Below are 27,360 nucleotides of genomic sequence, written 5' to 3'. Positions count from 1 at the left end.
AAACCCCTGGCCTGCAGTGCTGGCATCCCATATGGGCACCAGTTTGAGTCCCGGCTGCTCCTCTTCTGATCCAGCTCTCTGCTGTGGCCTGGCAAAGCAGCAGAAGATGGCCCAAGTCTTTGGGCCCCTGCACCCATGTGGGAGACCCGGAAGAAACTCCTGGCTCCTGGCTTCGGCTCTGGCTGCTGTGGTCATTTGCTAAGTGAACCAGCAGATGGAAGACCTCTCTCTCTGGCTCTACCTCTCTCTGTAATTCTTTCAAATAAATAAAATTTTAAAAAAGGCCAGGAGCCTGGGACTGCGAGGCTGGGTGATCTCATCAACAAAGGATACTAGGGCCAAACAGCAAGAGCAGAGCCGCTGCTAGCAGCCGCCGGCTACAGTTACTAATGATTCGAAACAGAAACTCCTTCTCCCTCCCCCACTTCCCAGCTGCTGCGCCACAGCCAGCTGAGGTCCACCCCCCCAAGAACAGCCCTGCAGCTACCAGCACCACTCTGGCCGACCACAGGAAGCCACCGGCACCCCGAGCCACAAGCGACAACTTTGTAGAAACCTGCTGCAGCCCAGGGCTGGCCTCGCTTCTAAGAAGCCGCCCTGGGACGTGGCCCAGAAGGTGGCTCAGGGCTGCACATCTTCATCACGGCCACGTTCCACACCTGGGGACCACCCGAGGGTCCGATCGCGGGAGACTGGCTCTCGAGTCACATGGGAACACAGTGCAGGTGCTACACATCGCGTTTACAAAGCATCCCCACATGGGCTCACATCAGCAATGGACACACCCAGGAACAGGTACCCCAAGCCTCATGCATTCGTTCACGCAGCGGGCAGCCACGGGGCCCCTGGTACAGATGCAACCTGCCATGGCGAGATGCAGCGAGGGACCCTGGATCGCACGGCGGCAAAAACTGAAGAATTAAGCTGAGTTTCTCCGCTTTGGCACCACGGGCAGCTGGGCCAGGGTCGTTCTTGGCGGTGTTGGGGAGAGGGCTGGAGGAGGCCGGTGCCTGTAGGACACCGAGCAGCATCCCAAGGAGCAACCCCGAGATGTCCCCAAGTATCCCGCGGACGGCAAGAGCACCCCAACGGAGCACCAGTGGAACTTAGTCTGGAGTGAGACCAACCCCAGGGGGAGTTTTTTTTCTTTCTCTTAATGTTTACTGAGTTAGCTTCATCTACTTGAAAGAGCAACAGAGAGATCTTCCCATCCACTGGTTCACTCCCCTCCGAATGCCCACAACAGCCAAGACCGGGTTAGGCCAAAGCCAGAAACCAGCGACTCCCTCTGGGCCTCCCGTACGCGTGGCAGGGCCCAGGCATTTGAGCCAAAACCTGCTTCCTCCCAGGAGGCGCATCAGCAGGAAGCAGGAACTGGAAGCAGAACCAGGACTCAAAGCCAGGCCCTGGGATGTGGGACGCCGGTGTTCCAAGTGGCATCCTAGTTGTGCCAAACGCAGCCCCCACTCCATACAATTTTTTTTTTATTATTTATTTGACAGATAGAGTTAGACAGTGAGAGAGAGAGACAGAGAGAAAGGTCTTCCCTCTGTTAGTTCACCCCCAAAATGGCCACTACAGCTGGAGCTGCACCAATCCAAAGCCAGAAGCCAGGCACTTTCTCCCAGTCTCCCATACGGGGGCAGGGGCCCAAGCACTTGGGCCATCCTCCACTGACCTCCCAGGCTGGACTGGAAGAGGAGCAACTGGGACCAGAACCTGATGCCCATATGGGATGCCAGCGCCGCAGGCAGAGGATTAACCAAGTGAGCCATGGCGCTGGCCCCTCCATACAATTTTTAAGTCTCTTTAAAACACTAGGACAAAGGCTCGAGGCAGGGGTGGGGCTGTTTGGGAGCGGTTGGGAAAGATCTCCATAAACAGGTGACATCCCCAGAGTCCCGAGAACAGCGAGGAGTGACAGTGCTGACGGTATGACGATGAACACACAAAGCTACGTGGGGATGTGGAGGGCTGGCCAGCCCCAGCCTGCTCTGCGAGATAGGACAGGGCCAGCCGGTCACTCTGAATCTGAAGGTGGCCTCCTGGGAAAACGGGCCAGTTGACATTCTCCAAGCAGCTTCTGGGTTTCACAAATAAGCGAGGGACTTTGCAGGAATCGTCCCAAGCAGTGAAGGAGGCAGAAGGCATGGCCCCACTGTGCAGATAAGGGAGCTGAGGTTCACGTCCAAGGCCACGTGACGTCACCGCTGTCCCGGTCCAAAGCCAGGCTTTCCTGGGGGCCCAGCAAGCCAGAGTCTGCCGCCCAGCACTGCGGACACAGGGCTAACCTAGGGACAGGGATGCTGGTGTCATGGGCAATTGACAAAGCCAGCAGGGAGCCCCGTGGGGGCCTCCATATTCCAGGATCTGCTCACCCAGGGGAAGCAGGTGGCCCAGTGGAAACTGCTCCCCGGACGGACACTTCGGGAAGACCTTCTAATCTGCCTCACCTCCACCACTTCAGGGTCCAGACGGGGAATGAAGGCTCTGAGGGCACAAGACGAGCCCGAGGTCCCTTGGAGAGTCGGGGTACAGCGGGTGGGAGCCATGACTGTCCCTGGGAGGCTGAGCGTGAGCACCGCCCCTCCCACCTCCCTCCATTGGTTGCATGGGTGTCCACTGCTGGAACTGGCCGTGGGCACGCCTGCTTCTCTTGTTCTCTCTGTCACCCCAGCCCTCTGCCTGGCACACCCCTCCCCTGGCCCCCACCTCAGCCTCACCTGCCAGCTTCTACAAATTCTCCAGCACTCAGCCTCCTCGGGGAGGCTCCCCCAGACCCGGGATCCTGCACCCTGACGACACCGGGTTCCCTGTCGCACTGTGCGTCACTCCCATCCTAACACAAATACGGTCTTGGCTCCTGGTCCACTTACCACTGGGCCAGACTGTAAGTTCCACGGAGTCAGGGGGCCCTCCCTGTCTAGCTCTCTCAACCCTGTGTTTTGAATACCTGGTTCCAAATGGTTAAGTGTGTGTTGAGTGACTACATGATCGAGGTCTAAGTTCCTGGGGAGGGTGGGCTGTATCTTGGCCATCTGAAGCTGACACACAGCTGGGGCATTAGGTCATCAGGACCCGAGGAACTGCACACTTCAAAGATTTGAGCGACTGTGGGTGACCTGGGCTCTCGGGGCTTTGCCGAGTTTCCTACCCCAACAGGACAGACCAGCAAAGCCTGCCTGGCGTGGATTCCACAAGAACGCTCAAATGTCCTTCACCAAAGGACGAGGGCCGGGAGGGGCTTCTGATTTTTAGCTGCGCCAGACGGCTCAGGGGGAGGGGGCAGCGCCTGGGGAGCGGCGGCCGCAGGACGCTTCCTAAAGTTGTATTTTTAGGAGCTCCGGAAAGTTCTCTGGTGAGAAGGCATCCGAAGTATTTGCAAACACTCAGAAGGGGAAAAATAATATTTTCCAAGACTTTTCTCAACGCAGGGGCAAAGGCTCTAGAAGACCCCAAGACCAAATTCTGACAACTCCCCGCCAAGCCCCCCAGGCTCACAGAGCTCACATAACCCACAATCGGCTAGGATGCAGACAGAGAAACCCAGAGACGGCCGGCAACCTGCCCAGGGACACACAGCCCAAACAAGACCCGAAAAGCCACCTGCGCCCCCCAGGGCAGTCCACGCACAGCTCCCCGACCTCGGCGTCCCGGATTTGTCTCTTAAACAGGGGTGAGAACGCGACGTGGCGGGCGGCAGTGTGTTTGCGTTCCTGACTTGGGGTTTTCGCTGAGTTTGGGGAAAGTGAAATCTCTCCTCTCACCTCATAAAAGACCGGGCATTTCCACACGCACCGAAAAACACAAGCGGGGTCTGATTTCAGCACAAAGAAGTCAAAGAAAGGAGCCTTTCTGAGAACTCCAAGCACTGCCCTGGCTTTCCTTGTCGGACCACACACACACACACACACACACACACACATACACGCACACGTACACACACACACGCACACACACATACACTTACACACATACATGCACACGCACACACACGCACGGCCAAGGATGGCACACACACCCCCACGCAGGCCCAGGGACAGCCCACACGCACACGCGCACGCACACACGCACACCCGGGGATGGCAGGAGACCACTCCCCACCCTGCTCTGCTGGGCCCTTCCCTAGTGCTCTCTCTCCGTCTAACAAATGAGATCAGAGATGCCGCTGAGCAGCCAGAGTCCAGGAGGAAACTTGGTGCGCAGCTCGAGGGCAGGGGGAGGAAGTGGAGGGCGCGGAGGAGACGGGGGGGGGGGGGGGGGCGGCCCCTCACTCACCCACAGGTACTGCAGGAACTTCAGCAAGCTGGGGCAGTAGTAATACTCCATGCCTGGCGCCCCGGGTTATGCTGCCGGCCCTGGTCGCAAGGCCCGTCTTCCTCCAGAGGGGGCGGCTCTTCCCGCTCCGCCTGTCACGCTGGAGTCAGGTTCAAGGCGGCATGAATCATTCACAAGCCGGCTGGCGGCCAGGGGAGCAGCCAGCGGGCTTCTGGAACTGGCCGCAGCCACAGGCGCCCTGGGGGCGGAGAAGCCGCTGTTTGGTCCGTTAGCCCCGCCCCGCAGCACCTCTAGGGCAGGCCCAGGGGCCCGCTCCTCCCGGACTCAAGGTTTTGGTTGCCTGGACTCTTTGCTGGGTCTCCCCCAGGGGGAACAGGGCTTAGAACCAGGGAACAGAGGGTGAGGGTGTGGGCACGTGTGGGAGTGTGGGAGCATGTGGGTGTGTGGGCCAGGGCGGGAGCGTATGTACAGACACCTGTGTTTTGAGCACATGAGTGATGCGTGCTTGGGACCACAAGCTCATGTGCTTCCTCCTCCCACAAACCACGGAGGAGAGGGAGGCCCCCGGCCCCCTCCCTGCAGGAAATAAATCATCTCGGGACCCCACAGGCTGCCGCTGCACCTGCCCTCACCAGCCACCTTCCTCCCGACCTCAGCTGAGCTTCTGGGTACCTGCATTGTACACAGAAGGGAACCGAGGCCCAGAGAGGGCCGAGGCTTGACCAAGGTCACACAGCGAGGCAGGAACTAGGCCAAGCCTGGACCCAGGCCTCTCAGCTCGAAGTCCTGGGTCCAAGCACTCTTACTAAGAAACGGCGAGGGGAGCATCGATCTTCAAACATTAAAAAGGCAGATTCCAGCACACAGAGGGCCAACCCCAGCCACCTCCAGTGTCCCCCCGCCCCGTCAGTGGGCCTCAGTGATGCCGTCTGTAGATGGGGATGAACTAGCCGTGTGTAGCAGGGTTCTGAGGCTCTGGGGAGGGAGATGAACACTGAGGCATGTGTTCAGCCCTCGTGAGGGTGGTGTGACCATCACATGTGTCCAGACTCAATGCAGCCATGCAAACCCAGGCCTGACGGCCCCAGGGGCCTCCCCGACACCCACGCCCCAGCCGAGCCACAGCACAGCCAGGGCAGCAGGGCGAGCTCGCCATGAAGGGCGCCGTGCCCACAAGGACTCTGCACGGACCCCCGTCTTGGAGAAGGCAGAGCGAGGTGTGGGGGGTACAGGCAGAGGAGCCAGGTGCCCCACCCCGCTGGGACACCCTGGGCCCGTCTGTGCTGCACCCCTCACGGCAAGGCCGAGAGCCAACAGGAAACGCACTTGAACCAGGGGGGCTCTTGCAAGGTGCACCTTGAGAATTTCCCAATTCTCCACTGCTCCCTGTCTGGCTGGACCTCCTTGCACTTCCTGGAGCAGGTTCAATGGCCACCCCCAAAAACCTACATCCACGGCGGGACACTGTGGATGCGACCGCACCTGGAAAGGGTCTTGGCCTCTGTAACCAACGTCAGGAGCCTGAGACCTGAGCCGAACTCCTCCTGCCTCACTGGGTGCCACTGCTAAACACCTGTGTCCCTCCAAACACGGGAACTTGGGGGCCAGCACTGGGGCGTAAGCGGGTAAAGCCGCCGCCTGCGACACCAGCATCCTATGGGGGTGCCGGTTCAAGTCCCGGCTGCTCCACTTCTGATCCAGCTCCCTGCTGATGGCCCAAGTGCTTGGGCCTCTGCACCCATGTGGGAGATCTGGAAGAAGCACCTGGCTCCTGGCTCCAGTCTGGCCCAGTCCTGGCCATTTAGGGAGTGAACCAGTGGATGGAATATCAATCAATCAATCAATCTCTCTCTCTCTGTCTCTGTATCTCAGACTAAGAGGTGGGAACCTTGACAGGTGATTAGCTACGGGGGCTCTGCTGAGCACCCTCGAGGGACTGGGTGCACCCCTCCCCTGCCTTGTGCCATGGAAGGACACCCAGAGGGCACCGTGCAGAAGGAACAGGCCCTCTCCCAAAACCGCACTGCGGGCACCTTGACCTTGGAACCGCCAGGCTCCAGAGTGAGAGCGGTCAACCTCGGCTGTCTCAGGCGTGCGGTGAGAGCGCCCCCAATGGGCTGAGACCCTGGGCGACCCCACATCCAGTGACCAGTACCCGGATCTGAGGCAGGAGAGCACGGGGCAGAGGGCCAGGCGAGGACAGAGGCAGGGACGCCTGGGCCCAGCGGAAGCTGCAGAGGCCGGGGAGGATTCTCCCGGAGCCTCTGGGGCACGGGGGCCCTGCCGAAGCCTCGATGGCTGCCTCTGCCTCCGGGAACCCCAGGGACCAGGGACCGGACATGGGGCAGGGGCAGTGGCCATGGCAACCCAGGAAACAAATGCACACGCCCTTTCTCCTCGCCTGGGTGGCTCCTGCCCACGTCGAGGCCTCCACGTTCAGACCTAACCACCCTGCCCCTCTGCAGCCTCCTCTCAGGGTCAAGGCAGGCACCAGGCCAAGGTCATTCCTCACCCAGCCGTTCCTCCTCACCGAGGGCCCCTGCCTGGTCAGCCTGGCTCCCACCTCCTCCCGTCACACCGGTCAAGAAGATCCTCAAGTGGCTGTCGGTCTGGCTTTCATGGGGGCCTGAGGGGGAGGGGAGGGGGAGGGGGGTGAGTGGGGCGGGATTCTCACCCTTGAGGAGTCCAAAGCAGGCAGGCACCTAGAAATAAACTATAGCACAGGAGGCCAGCGGGTTCGGAACGGAAGAGTTCACAGAGAAGGGTGCAACCTGGGAGGACTTCTTGAAGGAGGTGGCAAGGTGCCGAAGCTCGAACGTGCTTTTTCTCAGGTTCAAATAAAGGATTCAGCGCCTCTGGAAGCACACCTGCTCGGGTCAGAAGCGCCCTTTCTATACCCATAAGGCGCTCACCACGGGCTGGGCATACCCAGCCCCTTCCTCCCTCTCTCACACCCACCCTCCTTTTATAGAGAAAATAAAAACATTTGTTTTCCAAAAAATTTCTTCCTAAGAGGAACATCATCAGTGAGAACAAGCAGGGCGGCCAGGGCAGGGGAGGTGGCAGAGGCGCCAGCCCAACCCCAGCTGGGCGGCCCGGATGCCGGGATCTGGAAATAGAAACCGGCACGGGTTGGGTGGGACCCAAGTCCCACGTCAGGGAGCTCTGCAGAAGCAAAACCTAGCAGGGAAGACAGATTTGTGATGCCTAGAGGAAGGCCCTAGCACGGAAGGGGTTAATTGCTGAGCACAAAGCAACAGTGCCACTCACTCGCCTCCACACTGCCCCCTGGTGGTCATTCCTGAACACTGCCCAAGAAAACCGGTGCCTCCCTTATTTATTTATTATTTACTTATTTTTCTTTGAAATGTGGAGGGAGGGAGGGAGAGATATGGGGGAGGGGGAGGAGGTTAGGGAAAAGGAGAGGAGGGGAAGGGGGAGATTCGCTCCCCATATGCCTCCAACGGCCAGGGCTGGGCCAGACCAATACCTGGAGCCAGGAACTCCATCCAGGTCTCCCGAGAGGGCAGCAGGGACCCGGGTACCTGGGGCATCCCCTCTGCTCCCAGGTGTGCACTATCAGGAGGCTGGAGTTGGAAGCAGAGCCAGGACCCAAGCCCAGGCACTCTGATGTAGAATGGGGGGTCCTGAGCGGGGTCTTAACCCCTGCACCAAATGCCTGCCTTAACCAGGAAGAGAGGTGGGGAGCGACAGAGACCTCTCCCCACTAGAGGGCGCTCAGGCAATCAGTGACGCCACAGGAATGCGGGCGCTTCCACCCGCGTGGGAGACCTGGAAGCTCCTGGCTCCGGATTGGCACAGCTCCAACCGTTGCAGATAACTGGGGAGTGAACCAGCAGATGCAAGACCTCTCTCTCTCTCTCTCTCTCTCTCCCCCTGTCCTTCTCTCTCTGTGTAACTCTGACTTTCAGATAAATACATCTTTTTTATAAAGATTTTATGTTTTATTGAAAGTCAGAGTTAGAGAGAGGCACAGAGACAGACAGACAGACAGACAGACAGAGAGGTCTTCCATCAGCTGGCTCACTCCCCAGATGACCGAAACAGCCAGAGCTGAGCTGATCCGAAGCCAGGAGTCGGGAGCTTCTTCCGGGTCTCCCACGTGGGTGCAGGGGCCCAAGGACTTGGGCCATCTTCTGCTGCTTTCCCAGGCCATAGCAGAGAGCTGGATTGGAAGCGGAGCAGCCAGGACCCAAACCGGCACCCATATGGGATGCTGGCACTGCAGGCGGCAGACTCCAACATACAGGCTTGGTGAGATTTCACATTAAAATCAAGCTCATCAGCTTTGCTTGAAAAACTGGACACTACAGCCACACTGGGCCAGTGAGGGCTGGGATGCACCACGCCTGCCTCTGCTCTGCCGAGCTCCGACCACCGGTCCCTGGCTGGCCTGGCTCCTGCTGTGGCTCCCGAAGCACGGTCTCCAGGGGAGGTCTGACCAGGGGAGTCAGACACTCAGGGTGACCAGGTGTCCCCATGGGAGGCATCCAGGGAGCCTTTGTCCTTGCACTCCGCCCTCGGCTGATCTCTCCAGCCTCCTCGCCCTGCCCAGTGGCACCTGGAGAGCTCCGAGCCCCCTCCCAGGGACCAGGCGGCAAGCATCACAAGTCCTCCTTCAAACACAGGCAGTCCAACCTCCCGGCCTTGAACCCAGCCTTGAACCTCTGCCCGGTCAACTTCCACCCACCTGCGAAACCCAGCTCAGGCTGTGCCCGGTTCCTGTCTGGCTCCCACATGTCAGGCCGCGGGAGCACAGATCACTCCCACCCCCATCACGGGTTACATACGTGTGCACACGCCTGCCTCCCGCACTGGGCTGTGCACTCACCCACTCAGTCAGTCACTCAACAAATATTCATCGTGCGTCAACTCTGCGTGGACAACCCCAGGGGCCTGGGATCCGGCACTTCCGGCTTGGTGGGGGGGAGGGACAGACAGGAAGTCAGCAAACAAGTAAATGGTGAGTGCAGGTGGAGGCTGGGATGGCGAAGAAGCCGAAGCAGTGGAATGGACTACACGGCGGGGGTGTCGGTCAGAGCCCCAAAGTGAGGACAATACAAACACCCAGCCCCGACAGACGGACAAGCAGAAACAGCGTGCGGCAGGACGGGTGCTTGACTGCATCGAAGTGCCTGGTTCGAGTCCCAGTGATTCCCCTTCCTGCTGAGACAGGCCCTGGGAGGCAGCAGGTGACAGCTCAGGGACCCAGCTCCTGGCTTCAGCATGGCCCAGCCCTGGCCGGTGCAGCCACTTAGGGAGTGAACCAGTGACTGGAAGCTCTCTCTCTCTCTCTCTCTCCCTCCCTCCCTCTCTCTCTCTCTCTCTCTCTCCTTTTATCTCTGCCTCTCAAATAAATAAATAAATCTTTAAAGAACAATTTTTTTCATCAGGCATTCGGTGCAGTGGTTAAAATACTACCTGGGACGCCCTAACCGCGTGTCGGAGTGTCTGGGTTCTAGTCCTGGTTCTGCTTCCAGCGAACGCACCCCCTGGGAGGCAGCACGTACTTTTAAGACTCAGAACGAATTCCTGGCTGCTGGCTTCAGCCTGGCCCAGCCCCAGCTGTTACAAGCATTTGGTGGTGGTGGTGGGGTGATCCAATGGATAAAACATCTCTCCATCTGTCTCCCTCTCTCCTTCTCTCTCTCTTTCACTAAATAATTAAAAGGATAAAAAATTTAAAAGGAATAATGTAGTGATTCAATGCTTTTAAAAAAAGTTTGGAAACCACAGTCCTAGAAGAAAAGAATCCTGCATTGAGAAGCTAGGAAGGGTTATAAATAGTCAGGGAGATGTGTAGAAATAGACGGAAAAGGCTTGGGCTGGTGGAACCACATATATATAATTATATAGACAGACTTTATACATATATAAATATAAATTCTGGGACAAGAGCTCTTGGAATACAAGGGCACTTTACAAAGTTTGTCGAAAAATGGAACTGAAAGTGAGCTGAATTTGGTGAAGAATCTGAAATCCGTGCCTATGGGGGGGGAGGTTCAAAAAAGCTCACGGGAATGCGTATCATGAATGGATTTCAAGGTTCTGCACCAAAATAAACTGTCTTTTAATTCCATTTTCTGTGAGCTTTGTAAAGTAGCCTTGTATCTCTGAGATGGGGAGAGAAATCAGTGGAGGCTTTCAAATCATCTTCACGTGTGTGCGTGTGTACATGCTTGTACATGTGTGTACACGTGTGCATGTGCACTGCATGTGCGAGTGTGTGCAGGCATGTGTGCAGGTGCACGTGTGTGCATACATGTGCACGTGTGTGCATGTATGTGTGTTTATGCGGTGCATGTATGTGCACGCATGTGCGTGTTTGTGTGCGTGCATGCATGGGTCTGTGTGCAGGCACTTGGGTGTGTCTAGGACAGGCCTCAGAACCAGGACTAGCAAGTATTTATCAGGCTCTGCGACAGCCCCAAACCGGAAACAACCCCAACTCGCAGCAACAGCGCAACAGGTAAACCCGTAGCAGACACAGCGATGGAAAACTACAGGCTCCTGCGCCCGCTCCACACAAGTCTCGTGCACAGAGCTGGCACGCACCACACTGCCCCAAGGCAGCCAGCCAGAGAGAGCAGGCGCTGGGACTCCCCGTGCTGATGCCCTAGGGCACGCAACGCTAAGCTGTGGTGGCGAGGCTAGGGCTGGGGAGTGTCAGGATGAGAGCCAGCATGCTCTCTGCCCTGCACAGCAGCGGGTGATGAAAATGCACCCAGCCGTAGGCAGGACTGGGCTGGCACACTCCACCGTGCGTACAGTATACGGCAGGAAGAAAGGACGTGGGAGTGGACGCCTGGCGCAGAGGCTAACACGCTGCTCGGGACGCCCGCATCCCACACCACAGCGCCTGGGTTCGAGTCCTGGCTCTGCTCCCGATCCCAGCTCCCTGCTATGCACAGCCTGGCAGGCGGCAGGTGACAGCCCGAGTGCGCGGGTCCCCGACACCCAGGTGGGAGACCCCGATGGAGCTCCAGGCTCCTGGCTTCAGGCCGGCCCAGCCCCAGCCCCAGCTGTTACAGGCATTTGGGGAAGAAACCAGTAGATGGGGGAATCCCTGTCTCTGCCTCTCTGGCTTTCACATAAATGAAAATAAACAAACCTTCTTTTAAAAGAAGGAATGTGAGAGGGGCAAGCAGAATTGGTCTGTTTCCCTGATGCTCAGAGCCTGTTGGACACCAGCCAGGCAGAGTGGGCCATGCTCCTGTTAGCCACCCGACAGCACAGCACACCTCCATGGCCTGGCCGCCTCCCTCTGCCTGTAGCCCACCCTGGAAATCCCCAGAAGCGCAAGGGTGGCACCCACCCCCCCAGTCTCCCAGGACTCTCCCTGGGGGGGTCTCTCACCCGTTCCATACCCTCTGATCAGGTGTCCAGCAAGGATGCCAGGCAGCCCCCCGCTAGGCAGGTGACGTCACCTCTCTGGGTCCCCATTTGCCTCATGTGTGGAGTGGTGGAGATGGGTGCTGGGGCTAGAAGGGTTGACGACACCGGGGCAGGGTTAATGCCCTCTGGGATTGCATCCCTCCCCTCCCCCACCTACCAGGACTTGCAATCCCTGGAGGCTCCACAAAGAGGCGACCCTGTGCCAAGAGGTGGGGCAGGGTCCCACCAAGGTGGTTTCCAATGGAGTTGGGGGGGGCAGCACTGTGGCATAGTGGGTAAAGGCGCTGCTTGCAGGGCAGGCATCCCATATGGGCATGGGTTTGAGTCCTGGCTGCTCCACTTCCAATCCAGCTCTCTGCTGTGACATGGGAAAGCAGTAGAAGATGGCCCAAATCTTTGGGCCCCTGCACCCGTGTGGGAGACTGGAAGAAGCTCCTGGCTCCTGGCTGCAGATTGGCGCAGCTCCGGCAGTTGTGGCCATTGAGGGAGTGAACCAGTGGATGAAAGACCTCTCCCCCCCACCTCCTTCCCTCTCTGAAATTCCGCCTTTCAAATACATAAATAAATAAATCTTGTTTAAAAATAAAACAAAGTGAGTGGGTGCCAGTCTCAGTCATTCATTCATCTGGCTTCCGGCGGGGGGGATGGGCACCCAGCTGGAGCCTTGGTTCCTCCCCCCAGAAGCCCACAGAGCCCCGGGGAGCTGCAGGTGGCACTGCTGAAACCAAACCCAGCCTAGCAGGACTGGGCTCTTCCACCTGGGGCCTGCCCCGGGACGGTCCCCTCCCCCCGCCAGCTGCCCTGGACGAGTCTGCAGGCCAGCATTCCCTGTGTGACCTTGTTCTCCTGGGATTCGGGTCCCAAATCTCTAACAGGGGCATCTTCCTGGCCCCTCAGAGCCCGGGGACCACCTGGAGGGGAGAATGCCAGAACCCGAGACTCAGCGCCTCCTCTTCTTCATCTACAACACGGGACGATGAAGGGGTTGGCAAGGCTGCAACGGGCCAACGTTGGTACAGCCAGCACATACCATCACCACGAGCAGTATCTGTGACGGCACAGCACCGTGAATGTGCTTAACTACACCGTACTGGATGCTTCGAAACGGCCAACGTGGTAAACATTCCGTTCTTTGCATTCAGAGTTGCATTGTCTTCCCAGATTGCTCCAATAACCTCAACTAGTCCGCCGGCCTGCTTCCAGCCGAGTCCCTCCAACACCTCCGCACAGTGTCCACCAGGGGGCGCTCCAAACCACACCTCTGATGCCCGTCCCCCAGCCCTGACTTTCCCGGGCTCCTCAGGGGCTCCAGGGGACATAAAGCCAGGCCACTGACCCTGACCATGTGGGTCGCCGTCTCCACTCCAGCCCCAACTGCTGCATCTGCTCAGTACGGAACGAGTCCCAGGACCTCTGCACCTGGGTTCCCTCTACCTGATGCTCCCCTGCTCTGATGCACCTGTGGGCCTGGGCAGCCCCAGTCCCTTCCTCCAGGAGGCCCTCCATGACTGCCGAATAGCAAATCACCCCAACTGCTCTCTCCCCGGTCACTCGTGATGCCCCGGCCCCATTCCCTCCGTAGACCTTGGTAACACTGCAGAGTCTCTCTCTTGGAGCCTGGCTCCTTGGTTAAGATCTGTCTCTCCCCACCACACGATGAGCTCCAGGAGGGCAGCTGCCACACACATCCTCTTCACTGCTGGCCCTGAAGGGCCGAGGACAACCCAGGAGCCACGGCAGACGTTCAATCAATGTCTCGAAGGCATGAATGGGGGGAGGAACCAGTGGCTAGTATTTATCATCCTGGATTACGTAATTACTTGTTTACAGTCTATTGAATGTGAGCAGTTTTAAGCCACAGACTAAATTACTCATCTGTATATTCTTACAACTATGGAAAAACCTTACTAAGGGAGTAAAAGATGGATGGATAGATAGATGAGTGGGTAGATGGATGGGTGGGTGGATGGATGGTTAGAAGACTGGATGGTAGGTGCATGCATAGATGGATGGGTAAATGGATGAATACAAAATATCTCGTTTAAGAGCAGGAAACAGAAGTTTTCTGATCTCTCTGGCTGCTTTCAATCCAGAAAATGGACTTTCATCAGCTGAGATATCAGCTGCTCATTTCCCCTGCACTTTCCAAGAAGCAATTAACCGCAGGGGTCAGCCACGTTTCAGGGCATTCCTGTGCTGACCAGGGGCCTGGGGCTGCCGGCGTCTGCACACTTACTCCCCTACACATTGTCCACTGCCCAGACTCACCGGGCAGACGGGGTCACTCCAGCCGCGGCGCCAGCCCCACCCAGCCTATGTCTCCCAGCTCCCTTCATGCCCTGCCACCCAGCAGGCTCTCAGCCCAGAAGCCCAGGTCCCAGGATACACGTCACATCCCAACACACAGGTGGTCCTCTCGGCCCATCCCCCCATCCAGTCCTCCCACGTTGAGGACCGACACCCCCTCCCTGCCCCCAGCTCCTCTTGCGATGTGCAGTGTGCAGAGCTGTCTGTCCAGGGACTGGACCAAGGCTGCAGCCCTTGGAGGCGGCCTCCTGGGCTCCTTCTCACCCCTACCCAGCTGATGGGGGGTTGACACCTTCCTACGGTGATCAGCAGAATCTGTGGGCTCCCCCCACCGCCCTCCCACCGCGCCAGTCCCTGGCACAGAGACACCCGGGCTGAACGCTATCCAGCCGTCCTGCAAGCGCCCCGAGGACCCCAGGCGCAAAGACGGCGACGTGATGACAATGGGGCTCTGCCTGGGAAAGCAAGGGGCAAGACTTCTCCAGCAAGCGGTATGGGGAAGTCGCCGCACAGCGTGGAACAGCCAGATCACCTGCTTCATCTAGAAGCTTCCAGAAGAGGCCCTGCAACACAGCCGTCCGTCCAACACCTGTGCAACCTTCAAGACGGAGGACAAGCATCCCCAAGGGAGTCTCCGCTTCCTCGAGGGAGGCCTTGGCGCTTGAGCACATTAAATGAGAGAATGAAGCAGGCGTAGCTCGCGACACAGCGCCTGGCGCGCAGTACGTGTTCGGCAAACCGCAGCTGTCCGAGCCCAGTGCCGTTGACCATTACGTCCTTACTTCTCTGCCTCGTTCTAACTGTCGCCCATCGCTCAGCACATGCAGACAGGGTTTGTCATCAAAAAGACTGACGCCCCCAAACCTCCACCTCAACCAATCCCAATCCAGATCATTCGCTGTGGCCCCGCCTCCCCGTTGGAGCACCCTCCTCTCCTCTTCCTTGTTCCAGCTAACCAGGCCCTCCCAGGCGTCCCTGGATGGGGATGGGGAGGACCTCCAGGGCCCCTCACGCGGGCCTGGCGCACAGTAGGCCCACAAAGGAAGGCACTCAGGACTACACGGGCCAGTGGATACTGCCTGGGGAATTCTTGTGGTCACCAGCGGTCAGCCCCAGCCCATCACCACCCACGGCAGCTGTACCTGCACCTGCACCGTCATGGTTCACAGCTCAGTCACCACTGTGGTTCACAATCCCTGCTCCAGTACACACCAAAGTTCACTTTCTCAGGGGGTGGGGGAACGAGGGCCCCCGGGGAGGCAGGAGGCCCGGCAGGGACCTGGGTGGCCGCCTGGCCTCGAGGTCCTCAGGGAGCAAGGTTGGGCGGGGGAGCTGCAAGCATCAACCGAGGGGTCACAGAGGCTCAGTTCTACCCCCAGCTCAGCCGCCTGTGGCCACAGGTCCTGAGCAACCTCCGTCTCCTCCGTTTCAAGAAAACTCCTGGGGCCCAGGAAGGCTTCCTCCCCGTCAGCTCCTCAAAAGCACACAGGAGAGGACCACAAACAACGAGGGCCACTCCCCAGCGGCTCACCTGCACCGGCACCCGGCACCCGGCACCTGGCACCCGGCACCCTCCTCCCTGGCAGCTCCTCCTTCCTCCCACCTCGCTGAGTCCCGGGCCAGATGGGAAACTCAGCTGATGTCTCCACATGCGCACACAAGTTCAAGTATAATCAGATAAGTACAGTCGGTGCAGCCTCAGAGGGGTTGAAAGGCTAGGAAAGCGATCATTTTAGAAACAATAAATAAAAATAAAAACAGGCGGGTTTGCAATATGTGGGAGTCTGGGGCTGGGATCTGGACCCTGGATGACCCTATGCGGCTGCTCAGCACACGTCTCCCTGAGGTCCAATTTCTTGCCCCGCCCCGTCACCCCCAGCCCCACAGTCAGGCTCCTCCCCCTCTCACACCCACTGCCAAGCCAGGGCCTGCCAAGCCATCTCCTCCACCCCCACTCCACAGAGGAGGAATCGGAGGCTCAGGGAGGTGACGTTTCCTGTCCATGGCCACACGGCTGGAAGGGACAGCTCCAGGACCTCCATGCAGGACGCTCCGTCTCCCCCAGGAGACCAGGCCCAGACCCCACAGACACGCCCAGAGCCGTGAATCCTAAAGACCCTGGTGAGCAGAGCTGGCATTGCATTAAAGATGCCCCCTCGTGGGCCCCAGCCCTGGAACTCACCCAGGTACACGGGGCTCCCGGGGGGAGGGGCAGCTTCCCCAGGGTCCCGCGCGGCATTTATCCACCTCTGTGCACAAGTGAAGAACCGAGGGAGGGAGAGGAAGTCTAGCCACAGGAGAGAGCCAAGCAGTAACCAAACAGAGACGCAAAAATGAGACCAGCGAGCAGGACAACCACCAGGGTAATAATTACCAGGACAAAAACACCTGTGTTTGCCGCGTGCCGAGAACCACGCTCGGCGCACCACGCGCTGTAGTGCAGGAGGCCCACATCAGCCCTATAAAGTGGATGCCATCATTATCCCCATTTTATGGATGAAGAAACTGAGGCCAGAGGCCTCTCCAAAGTCGCTCACGAATGCATGCAGACCCGGGATGTGAACCCAGCTCCACGTCACCACACCTAAGCACATTACACACACAGTGTGCGCACCCTCACAACAGAGCCAAAGAAACAGGAATGACCGAGCCGCTTTCCAGGTGAGGGGACGGAGGTGCAGAGAGAGGAGGGAACTCGCTCAAGATGTCAAAGAGCCCGAGAAGAGACGGTGCTGGGACTTGAACTTGGGACTTTCAGCCCCCGGGGCAGGTTCTCTTCCCCACTCCACACCAGGCAGCTGGGGTTCCCCAGCTAGGAGTACCAGCGCCCGCGCACTGTCCACACGGGGTGCCGGCACAGTGGGCCAGGCAGCACCCACCAGCCAGCTGTTCACCCACGCGCAGCCCAGCAGCATGACCAGCCCCGCGGCGGTCACTCACCACGAAGGGCCCGCTCCTCTTGTCCTTGTGGAAGCTGTGGCTTCTGCGGGGGCCCAGGGCTGTGGGGGACACCTGTCGGGGCTGCTGCTCGTCCTTGGGGAAGGCAGCCCCTTTCCCCAGGTCTCGCGGTGGGACCTGAAACACAGAACACAAGAGGACTTCCCTGGGGGTTTGCCACTGCAGGCTGGGCAGCCTCACCCAGAGAGGCCCTCCTGTGCCGAAAAACAAGGACATCGAAGCCACCAGGAGTGCCACCTGGAGAGGGTCCAGACTCAGCCGCTTCATAATGAACACAAGGGGCGGCCGTTGGATGCAGTGGGTAAGATGCCGGCTGTGACACCCACATCCCATGTCAGAGCCTGGGTTCGAGTCCCAGGTCCAATCCCAATTCCAGCTCCCTGCTAATGTACACCCTGGGGGGAACAGGTGATGGCTCAAGTACTTGGGTTCCTGCCACCCACATGGAAGCTCCTGGGCTCAGCCTGGCCCAGACTCGGCAGCTGGGGGAAGGAATCAGCAGATGGAAGGCAGGGCGCTCGCTCACTCGCTTGGTCTGTCTTTCAAGTAAATAAAAAATAAGCAGCTATGTGACCTCCAGTGAGAGTCTGAACCTCTCTGAGCCTCAACCATCCGGGAAAAGCACAGTAGTAACAGTAGCCAGCTGCTAAGAGGGATGGGGAAACCAACTAAGGAACAGGGCATTCCGGGTGCATGACCCAATACCGCCACCAGGGGGCGGATGTGTGTGAGTCCCAGGAGCCTGGCTTGGCTCCTCTAAGCCTATTCCATTCTCTGCAGGGGCAGGGGCAGGGGCAGATCAGCCAGCCTCCCTACCACGAGGGGGAAGCCTTGGTGACCTTACTTTTAAACAACTCTGTGCATCCAAACACACGTGCACAGACACACGGAGAAACGCGGCATGCTTAGGCCACTCCAGTCTGCGTCCTGCCATTCTTCCCCACTCAATTTCGTGTAAGGCAATCGGTCACAGTGCAGTAAACAGGGGGCTATGGAAATTTATATTTTATCCCTATACACGGACAGGAAGGCCCAGAGAGGAGAGGCACCTGCTCAGGGACACACAGCATCAGCAAGAACAAGGCTGGGTTCTTGACCCCTTCCTTCTTGTCTTTCTTTCTTAAAAGATGTATTTATTTAGTTGAAAGGCAGAGTTACAGAGAGACAGAGAAACAGAGAGAGAGAGAGAGAGAGAGAGATCTTCCACCCACTGGTTCACCCCCCAAATGGCCGCAACAGCTGGGGCTGGTCCAGACTGAAGCCAGGAGCCCAGAACCCCATCCGGGTCTCCCATGAGGATGGTAGGGGCCCAAGGACTTGGGTCATCTTCCACTGCCTTCCCAGGAGCATGAGCAGGGACCTGAATTGGAAGCGGAGCAGTTGGAGCTGGAACCCGTGCTCACGTAGGAAGCCGGTGCTGGGAGCAGTAGCTTCACGCACCATGCCAGGTCGGCCCCTTGCCTCTTTGCTTAACGCCTTCCAAGACTCTGGTTTTCCTCCTGCCCCGCCCCCCCCCCACCGTTCCCACCAGCTGCAGCCTCGTCCTTTCCTCCGGGTCTCTCCTCATGCCCCGTCCCTTGGGTTTAAATCAATCCCACGTGCACCCAGGCGGCCCCCAATTCTGTCCCTCAGGTGGGAACTCCGGAGCCTGCACCGCCTGCTCACCATCTGCACCTGCCCAGAACAGACCTCTTGATTCAGCTCTCCGAAAAATCCCTCATCCCCCTCTTTGCTTGTCCTCCAGCTGGGCCGGCCAAGGCCCTGGGGTCTACTCCGTTCTCCTCCTCCTCCTCTCCACACCGCCAACAAAGCCACGGCTGTGCCTGCAGAGTGTGCTGTAAACCTCACAGCCTGCAGGCGAGTCAGCTCACAGATGGACTTGCATGAGCTAAAAACAGTAAAACTCCCGGAAGAAAATACAGGCATAAACCTTCATGACCTTGAACTAGGCAATGGCTTCTAATGTAATGACACCAAAGCACAAACAACAACAATGGACTTCCTCAAAATTCAAAATGTCTGGGAGCAGAGCTGTGGCACAGCAGGTTAAGCCACCGCCTGCAGTGCTGGCATCCCACATGGGCGTGGGTTCAAATATCGGCTGCTCCACTTCTGACCCAGCTCCCTGCTAATGTGCCTGGGAAAGCAGTGGAAGGTGGCCCAAGTGCTTGGGCCCCTGCCATGCACATGGGAGACCTGGAAGAAGCTCCTGGCTCCAGCTTTGGCTTGGTTCAACTCTGGCTGATGCAGGCATTTGGGGAGTGAAAGAGCAGGTGGAAAAGCTCTCTCCCCCTCTTTCTATAACTGTCTTTCAAATAAATCTCTTTAAAACATTAAAACTTTAGTGCTCCAAAGAGGAACAATAAGAAAAAAGAGTCAGGGCCAGTGCTGTGGCATAGCGGGTAAAGCCGCTGCCTGCAGTGTCGGCATCCCACATGGGCACTGGTTTGAGTCCCAGCAGCTCCACTTCTGATCCAGCTCTCTGCTGTGGCCTGGGAGAGCAGTAGAAGATGGCCCAAGTGCTTGGGCTCCTGCACCTGCGTGGGAGACATGGAAGAAGCTCCTGGCTCCCGGCTTCAGATCGGCCCAGCTCTAGCCATCGTGGCCATTTGTGGAGTGAACCCCAGTGGATGGAAGGCCTCTCTCTCTCTCTCTCTCAATCTCTCTCTCTTTTTCTCTCTCTCTACCTCTACCTCTCTGTAACTCTGCTTTTCAAATGAATAAATAAATCATTTTAAAAAATGAACAAGAAAAAGAAAAACAAGTCAAGTTGCATGTTCCTCTGTGAACAGGGCTGTGTGTCTATGAGAGCCGTGGGAAGGTGCCTGTGCCGCGTCTGGGTGTAGACCAAGGTCCCTCAGCCTCTGAGCCATGGCCATTTGGGGCTGGACCCCCCTGCACCTGCTGAGGACGCTGACCGGCAACCTTGGCCTCTACCCTTGGATGCCCAGAACAACCTCCTCCTGTTGTCACAACAAAACTTGCATGCAGACTTGGCTGAAATGGGCCCTGGGGTGGGGGGTAGCACCACCCGTGGCCAAGCAGCACGGAGGGGCTGGACGGGCGCCCTGCTGAGCAGCACAGAGGGGCTAGACGGGCACCCTGTCCGAGACGGCATCCTCATTTCAGAGAGGTTTTCTTCCCTTTCTTACATGGCATATAAAACTCACACACGAGCACTGGGCACCATGGGGCGATTCCTTCCAGTAGCCACGGAGTCACGTCTAACCAAGTGAATATAATCTGTGTCCTTGGACACCCAACAATGCTTTTTGGTGAAAACATCCCAAATTCTGTCTTCTAGTTTAAAGAATGCAATTCTTTAAAAAGAGAGAACGAGAGACAGAGACTCAAACTCAGGGGCTCCGGCATCGGAAGCGGACGTCCCCTGCAGTGTCGCCCCTGCTGCGCCCAGTGCTTGCTCCAGGTTTGAATTTCTAACAAGCAGTATTTTGTACTGGTATCGGGTTTGGTTTTTATTTTAGGGAGGGGTCCTTTGTTTTGGTTACTTTGGGAGTGGGGGGCAGGAATTAGCTCCATAACCAAAGATCTTCAGTCCACAGAAAACAGAGACAGGGAGCTGGGCCAAGCCTTCCCCATAGACCTGGCGAAGAAACAGATCCCCTGACAACCAGCGCTGGCGGGGCCCGTGTGCTACTCCGGGCAGGCGGCCAAGCCAGGGCTGGGGGACAGAGCCGGGGCCAGGCGTCCCCTCCATGAGTCCCGGGCTGCGAGCAATCACGTGTCACGTTTCCACGGCTGCGCCCCCCACTGCTCCCACAGCAGGCTGGAGGGGGCGGGCACAGGTGGACCCCACCCTGGGAAGCCTGCAGGCTGGGCGCTGCCCCTCAAGCCAGCCCGAGAACAGCCCTGCAAGGCAGGCAGGAGTCACTGCGAGCCCCGGCGAGGAAACTGAGGCTCAGACAGGCAAAGTGAGCGCCTGAGACGCAGCGGGCAAGTGGCAGAGAGGTCAAACCCCATGCCGGGGGCTGAGGCCACATGCGGGGTGCTTAGTCCCCAGAGCAACAGGGTTGGGGGTGGGGCTTGAAGAGGGGATGAGGTCGCCAGAGCCCTGCCCCCATGAATGCGTTAATGAAGGAACAAGGGGCTTCCCGGTCTCCAGACCTGCTGAGAAAAGCAACTGTGCCTCAGGGGTCACCCCACCTTGGGGACTGCACAGCACGACATAGGGATGGGCGGTCGGCAACACCGGGCCTGGGGCCCGGGCTCTGGCCTGCCGCACCACGGCGCGGTGCCATTCCCACACGGCCGTGACCTTCCCACCTGCAAACCTCCGTCCGGGCTGTGCTCCTGCCGAGAGTGCCGGCACTGCCCCCGTCAGCCCTGCACGTGCACGCACACCCCTCGAGGCCGGGCTGGAGCCGGCACCTCCTCTGGGCCCCAGCCGGGCCTCCCTTCCAGCACCAGGCACTGACTGCTGTTTGGCTCCCTAGCCTCGCCCCAGCCTCCTCCTCCGCCTCCGAGACTTCTTTCAGTTAGAGTGGCCCATCGCAAAGTAGCCCACTGCCCACTGGGTACCAGGCCAGTCCCGGGGCCCAGCGCTCACGCTGCCACTTGCTGCTCTGTGGCCTGGGCCAAGTTCCTCAGCTTCTCTTAGTCTCCATTCTTGGGCTCTGTAAGGGAGCTGCTCACAGCCACGCTGGGTGCTGTGGGCCCAACGCTCAGGTACGTGCCTGTGGCCCAGGTATCCTGCTACGTGAGGATCTCCCCCCACCGCTGGGCACGCAGCCAGCAAGTGTGGAAGAGCCCGCGGATCAGTAACCCCAGAAACATCCTGGGGCAAGCACAGGAGGAAGTGGGAAACGCAGACGCTTTCGGACAGGACAGCTCCAGAGAAGTTCAATGCCAAGATCAAATCCAAGTCCAAGCCCCCAGGTCCCCAGCGGGACTGAGCCTCATGGGCCCATGTGATACCTGAATGACTGCCTCGCTTTGACCCCCATCCAGTTCTCAGGGATCACCCCCTAAAAACGCCATTTGCAAGGAGTTCCTTGGAGGGGAACCCATCCTCCAAGGACGCCCTTGTGGGACTGTCTGGAGGCTCACGTGAGAGTCCCTGTTCACCCATTCAATACACAGCTCCCGGACGTTCACAAAACACCCAGCAATGTGCTGGGTGCTGGGCAACAGGAGTGGATAGAACACAGCGTGCTGTATACAGCAGTCACTCCACAGAGTTGCTGTGGATACCCAGGGGATACAGGAATGCACACATGACAGCATGCTGTATACAGCAGGCGCTCCACGGAGCTATTATGGATACCTGGGGGATACGGGAATGGACAACACAGCGTGCTGTATACAGCAGTCACTCCGCAGAGTTGCTGTGGATACCTAGGGGATACAGGAATGCACACATTACAACATGCTGTATACAGCAGGTGCTCCACAGAGCTATTATGGATACCTGGGGGGATACGGGATACGGGAATGGACAACACAGTGTGCTGTATATAGCAGTCACTCCACAGAGTTGCTGGGGATACCTAGGGGATATAGGAATGCACACATGACAGCATGCTGTATACAGCAGGCGCTCTACAGAGCTATTATGGATACCTGGGGGATACGGGAATGGACAACACAGCGTGCTATATACAGCAGTCACTCCACAGAGTTGCTGTGGATACCTAGGGGATATAGGAATTATAAGAATGTACACATGACAGCATGCTGTATACAGCAAGTGCTCCATGGAGCTATTATGGATACCTTTGGGATACAGGGATGGCTAACACAGCATGCTGGTATACAGCAGTCACTCCACAGAGTTGCTGTGGATACCTAGGGGATACAGGAATGCACACATTACAGCATGCTGTATACAGCAGGCGCTCCACGGAGCTATTATGGATACCTGGGGGATACAGGGATGGCCAACACAGTGTGCTGGAATACAGCAGTCACTCCGCAGAGTTGCTGGGGATACCTAGGGGATATAGGAATGCACACATTACAGCATGCTGTATACAGCAGTCACTCCACAGAGTTGCTGTGGATACCTAGGAGATACAGGAATGCACACATGACAGCATGGTGTATACAACAGGTGCTCCATGGAGCTATTATGGATACCTTTGGGATACAGGGATGGCTAACACAGCGTGCTGGTATACAGCAGTCACTCCGTAGAGTTGCTGGGGATACCTAGGGGATATAGGAATGCACACATTACAGCATGCTGTATACAGCAGGCACTCTACCGAGCTATGGATACCTAGGGGATACAGGAATGCACACATCACAGCATGCTGTATACAGTAGATGCTCCAAGGAGCTGTCATGGGATGCCTATCATTATTGTCATTCTAGGCCCAAGATTTGAGACTGGTGGCCCAGAGGCTGCATGGAGCCAGCAGCCGAGCCTTGTTCTGATGGATCTGTACTTTTAATGAGTCGTTTCTTGCTAGGATGGGGGTCGGGTGAATGACACATAAAATCCTGGATTTTCAGATCTCTTGTTAAACGAGGTAGTGAGGCTGCCGAGAGCCAGCTGGAAGCAAGCAGCATGTGCCGCAGCCCCCACCACTCCCTGGAGTCCCACCCCAGCCCAGCCCCTCTCCTGTCTGAGTCCACGTGGCCCAGTCAGAGCTGCATTTACGCGGAGTCGCTGTGCGACAACTCAAAAGCCTTCCACTCACCTTGTGAACATCTCGAGTCCTGGGCTCCCACGGACCGGGCCCTGTTTTGGCTTCCACATTCTCTGCAGGGAGACTGGGCCTGCTGGTGGGCTGCTCTTGCCTCCTCTCTCGGGCATCCTGCATGACGGACAGGCCCTCTCGGATTCGGGCAGGGTGGCCCCTCTCCGAGCTGGCCCTCTTGACCTCCAGGGGTGATCTCACACCGTCACGTGGGTGGTCACCCCACTGGGCCGCACTGCCCTCCTCCTCCGCCTGCCCAGTGGCTGTCGTGGAGGTCCCTTTCTTCCGCTCTGCAGGGGGCGACCTGGGGGACCCCCTGGCTCTGCTGCCCAGGTCCTCCGGTCCCGAGGGCTTGGTCTCAGCCGGGGAATCCCGACCCACAGCCTCGCGGGGTTTACTGGCAAACGCCTGCTTTTCATCCACCACGATTCCCAAGAGTTTCTTCCTGGGGCCCTCGGGGGCAGCAGGGGGCCCTGGGTGCTTTTCGGGAGGAGCTGGGTGGGGAAGAGCCCACAGGGGAGGGCTGGATTTGGCACTGGGGGCTGCCCCCGGGGTCTCTGCGGGCTGCCTGCCTGGGCCGGGAGCAGGGGCGTGGCTGGCATCAGTGACACCAGCTTCTTTCCAGAGCTGCTCAGCTTCGGGGGGCTCCTTCCAGCTCCTCCTCCTCCACGCCAGCCCACCGGGCGGGCCGGGCTTTTCCTGGGCCTCCTCCGAGACTCTCGCGGCCTGCTCCCTGTACTCGGCCATCAGCGCGTCAAGGTCCACGACACTGGATCTGTAGCCATCTCGGACCTTCCCTGGGAAGGTGTCACTGACCACCTCCGTCCTCCGTCTCCCCTGCACATCCCTGGCTCTGGGGTGACTGTGTGGGGTGGGCGTGGCCTGGGGCAGGCCGCCGCCAGGGGACGCCTTATGAAAACCAGAGTCTCGTTCTGACCCCCACTGGAGCCTCAGAGCGTCCACGTCGATGATCCTGTCGCCTGCGGGGGCCAGATGCTCTGTGGGCGTGGGCGGCGGGGTTTTAGGAACACCTGTCACGTCCTCACTCACGTCCTCACGCTCTCGTCCCTCAGCCCAGTTCTGACCGCCCGCGGTGTCCAACAGCTCCTCGCGGCGAAGAGAAACCAAAGGAGCCATTAAAGAGAGAGGAGACAGAGGTGGGGGGGTCTTTCTAGAATGTTCCAGCATGTGTTCAGGCGCTGGCCTCACGATGCTCTTTGCCTTTTGGATGTCAGGTATCTGATAGGTAACCGCGAAAAAGGTGGCCCTGGGCTCCGCAGGGGACCCATGCCTCACGGCCGGGGAAGCTCGGTCCTGGGCAGCGCCTGCGTTTATCACCTGGGTCTGTGCCCGAGGGTGAGGTTTCTTTGAGGCATTGCCCGTGGGGGCTGAGTCACTTGTTCCTCGCTGCTCTGCCTTCACCGAGTTCTCGGCGGGGAGAAAGCTGAACGTGTCGAACTTCACGTCGTGGGGCAGTGTCCGCCGCCTCCACCTGTCCACTCTCTGGTCCGTGGGCCCGGCTCGCCGCAGCTGGACTTCAGGCTCCAGGAACCGGGCCAGCCTCGGGTTGCCCTCGCTGGCAGGTAGGACGAGGGATCCTCTCTGCACAGAGACCGAATCTGGAGGCGCTCGTGCTTGGGCGTCAGAGGGCTCAGCCTTGGCCTTCAAAGTGGGGTCCAGAGAGCCACCCTGGGGTGGCCCTCTTTCTGCGGCTGAGACGCAGCCTCCTGGCTTGGTGCTGGCGCTGCTAGGGCCCTGCTGCGGGGACTCCCACAAGGCAGCTTTGACGGCCCTTGCAGAGCCGGCCTCGGGAGCACCCGGCTCCTCGCGGCCAGGCAAGGGGGCTTTCTGCCAGTTCACGGTCAGCCCCGCCGTCCACTTGGGAGACGAGCAGCCAGTGCCCCCGCTGGCCTCCTGCGTCCCTCGAGCTTCCCAAATCAAACTGGCCCTCTGGACAGCCCCCGCCTGGCCTCCCGGGTCAGCAGGGCTGGCAGCCTCCTGGGACAGCTGGCGCAAGGGTAGCGAGAGCCGAGACGTGCGGCTGCGGAGCGTCTGGGCCGTGGCCTCAGGCGCCGTGGCCACCGCCTCGCTGTGCGCCCGCTCCCCCACCGTGTGTATGACATTGAACTTGGGCTCGACCCTCTGGGACGCCGGGGGGCTTCCTGAGTACTTGCGGAAGGGACACCGTCCTGGGTCTCCGTCCACCTTCTCTGTCTCGGGATTTCCAGGCCACTTGGAGCTCTTCCTGAGGGGGGCTGTTTCAGCAGGGTCCCTCCCCAGCCTGGGTCCTTTCTCGGGCCTGGCTCTGGGCTCCTCGGGGCTTTGGGTGCCGCCCAGGTCACTAGGGGGCGTGGCTGACAGACAGCGTCCTGATTGGTCGGCCACGCTGTGTCTCTCCACGTGATGCTCAAACACTGTGGCCCACACTGTCTGGAAGCTCCCGCCGTCTTCCGGGGTGGCTTCCCAGGGCCTCAGCGAGCGGCCTGGCTCTTGGGTGGAGCTGTCTTTCCGTTCTGTCTGCCTGGACTTCTCCCACAGGGTCCCAGACTTCCAGGGGCTTCTCGGGGCAGATGCTGCATCCAAACCTTGCCCCTCTTTGGGCTGGAAAACAGAACAGTACAAACGATCCCACGTTAAAGGATTCAAACCGAGGAGGAAGAAGTGAGGCAACTGAAAAGGCTGGTCTCATCACTGGCAGGACAAGACACTGGAACACGGTGCAGACTGCAGAGGTCCAGGGTGGGCAAGCATGGGGGGCAATGGACCCAAGTGCCCCCTGGGCAACAGGGCAGGCACACCTACTGCGGATTTAAGACTCCTTTAGGGAAATTGCCTGGTCCCAGCGGTCAGGGGCTGCCTGAGATGCCTGCATCGCCTGTCAGAGTGCTGGGGTGCCATACCCGGCTCCGCCTCCAATTCCAGCTCCCTGCCAATGCGCCCCCTGGCGGCAGCAGGTGACGGCTCAAGTACTTGGGTCCCTGCTGCCCCTGTGAGTTCCGAGCTCCTGGTTCAGCCTAGCCCTGCTCTGGGTGTGGTGGGTATTTGTTGAGTGAACCAGTGGATGGGACACATCTCTCCGTCTCTCTCAAATTAATAAAATTAGTTAAAATAAAAGATTTCTTTTTTCCCAGGACTTTCTTTGCCCACATGTACAAAGCAACATGAACGAGACAGTTTGGGCAGCACTGTTCATGAAACCAAAAGGGAGCAGAAATAGGGGCCGGTGTTGTGGTGTAGCAGGGAAAGCCGGAGCCCGGGATGCTGGCATCCCACGTGGGTACTGTTTCACGTGCTGGCTGCTCCACTTCTGATCCAGTTCCCTGCTAATGGCCTGGGAAAAGCAGTGGAGGATGGCCCAAGTGTTTGGGCCCCTGCACCCACGTGGGAGACTCTGATAAAGGTTCTGGCTTCAGCCTGGCCCATTCTTGGCCATTGTGATTACCTGGGGAGTAAGCCAGAGAGTGGAAGATCTGTTTCTCCCTCTCTTTCAAAATAAATAAAACTTTAAACAAAAACAAAAAGGCACAGACATAACCTAAATGCCCATTTTTTTTTTTGACAGATAAACAGTGAGAGAGAGAGAGACAGAGAGAAAGGTCTTCTTTCTGTTGGTTCATCCCCCAAATGGCCGGCACTGCACCGATCCAAAGCCAGGAGCCAGGTGCTTCTTCCTGGTCTCCCAGGCTGTACCCAAGCACTTGGGCCATCCTCCACTGCCTTCCCAGGCCATAGCAGAGAG

The 27,360-nt window shown here is 58.5% G+C and overlaps 1 protein-coding gene across 3 annotated transcripts in view; it reads right to left on the bottom strand.

Moving 5' to 3' along the window:
• KIAA1671 (KIAA1671 ortholog) overlaps positions 1 to 27,360 on the bottom strand; it is a 188,954-nt gene that overhangs the window by 101,736 nt on the left and 59,858 nt on the right. Inside the window, exons 5-6 of one of the 3 annotated variants that reach the window (XM_070066040.1) lie at positions 23,622 to 26,222; positions 16,942 to 17,076 (exon numbers count right to left, since the gene is read on the bottom strand). In XM_070066040.1, the coding sequence (XP_069922141.1) occupies positions 16,942 to 17,076; positions 23,622 to 26,222 (2,736 nt within the window). Of the gene's footprint in view, positions 1 to 4,278; positions 4,512 to 16,941; positions 17,077 to 23,621; positions 26,223 to 27,360 lie in introns of those variants that run through there. The other 2 variants (XM_070066041.1, XM_051835480.2) reach the window with 2 other exon arrangements.

The sequence above is a fragment of the Oryctolagus cuniculus genome, chromosome 21 (genome assembly GCF_964237555.1).
Source record: "Oryctolagus cuniculus chromosome 21, mOryCun1.1, whole genome shotgun sequence".
In the NCBI taxonomy this organism is placed as follows: domain Eukaryota; kingdom Metazoa; phylum Chordata; class Mammalia; order Lagomorpha; family Leporidae; genus Oryctolagus; species Oryctolagus cuniculus.
Note: the sequence above shows the minus strand (reverse complement) of the source record. Positions and strands in the feature narration are given on the sequence as shown.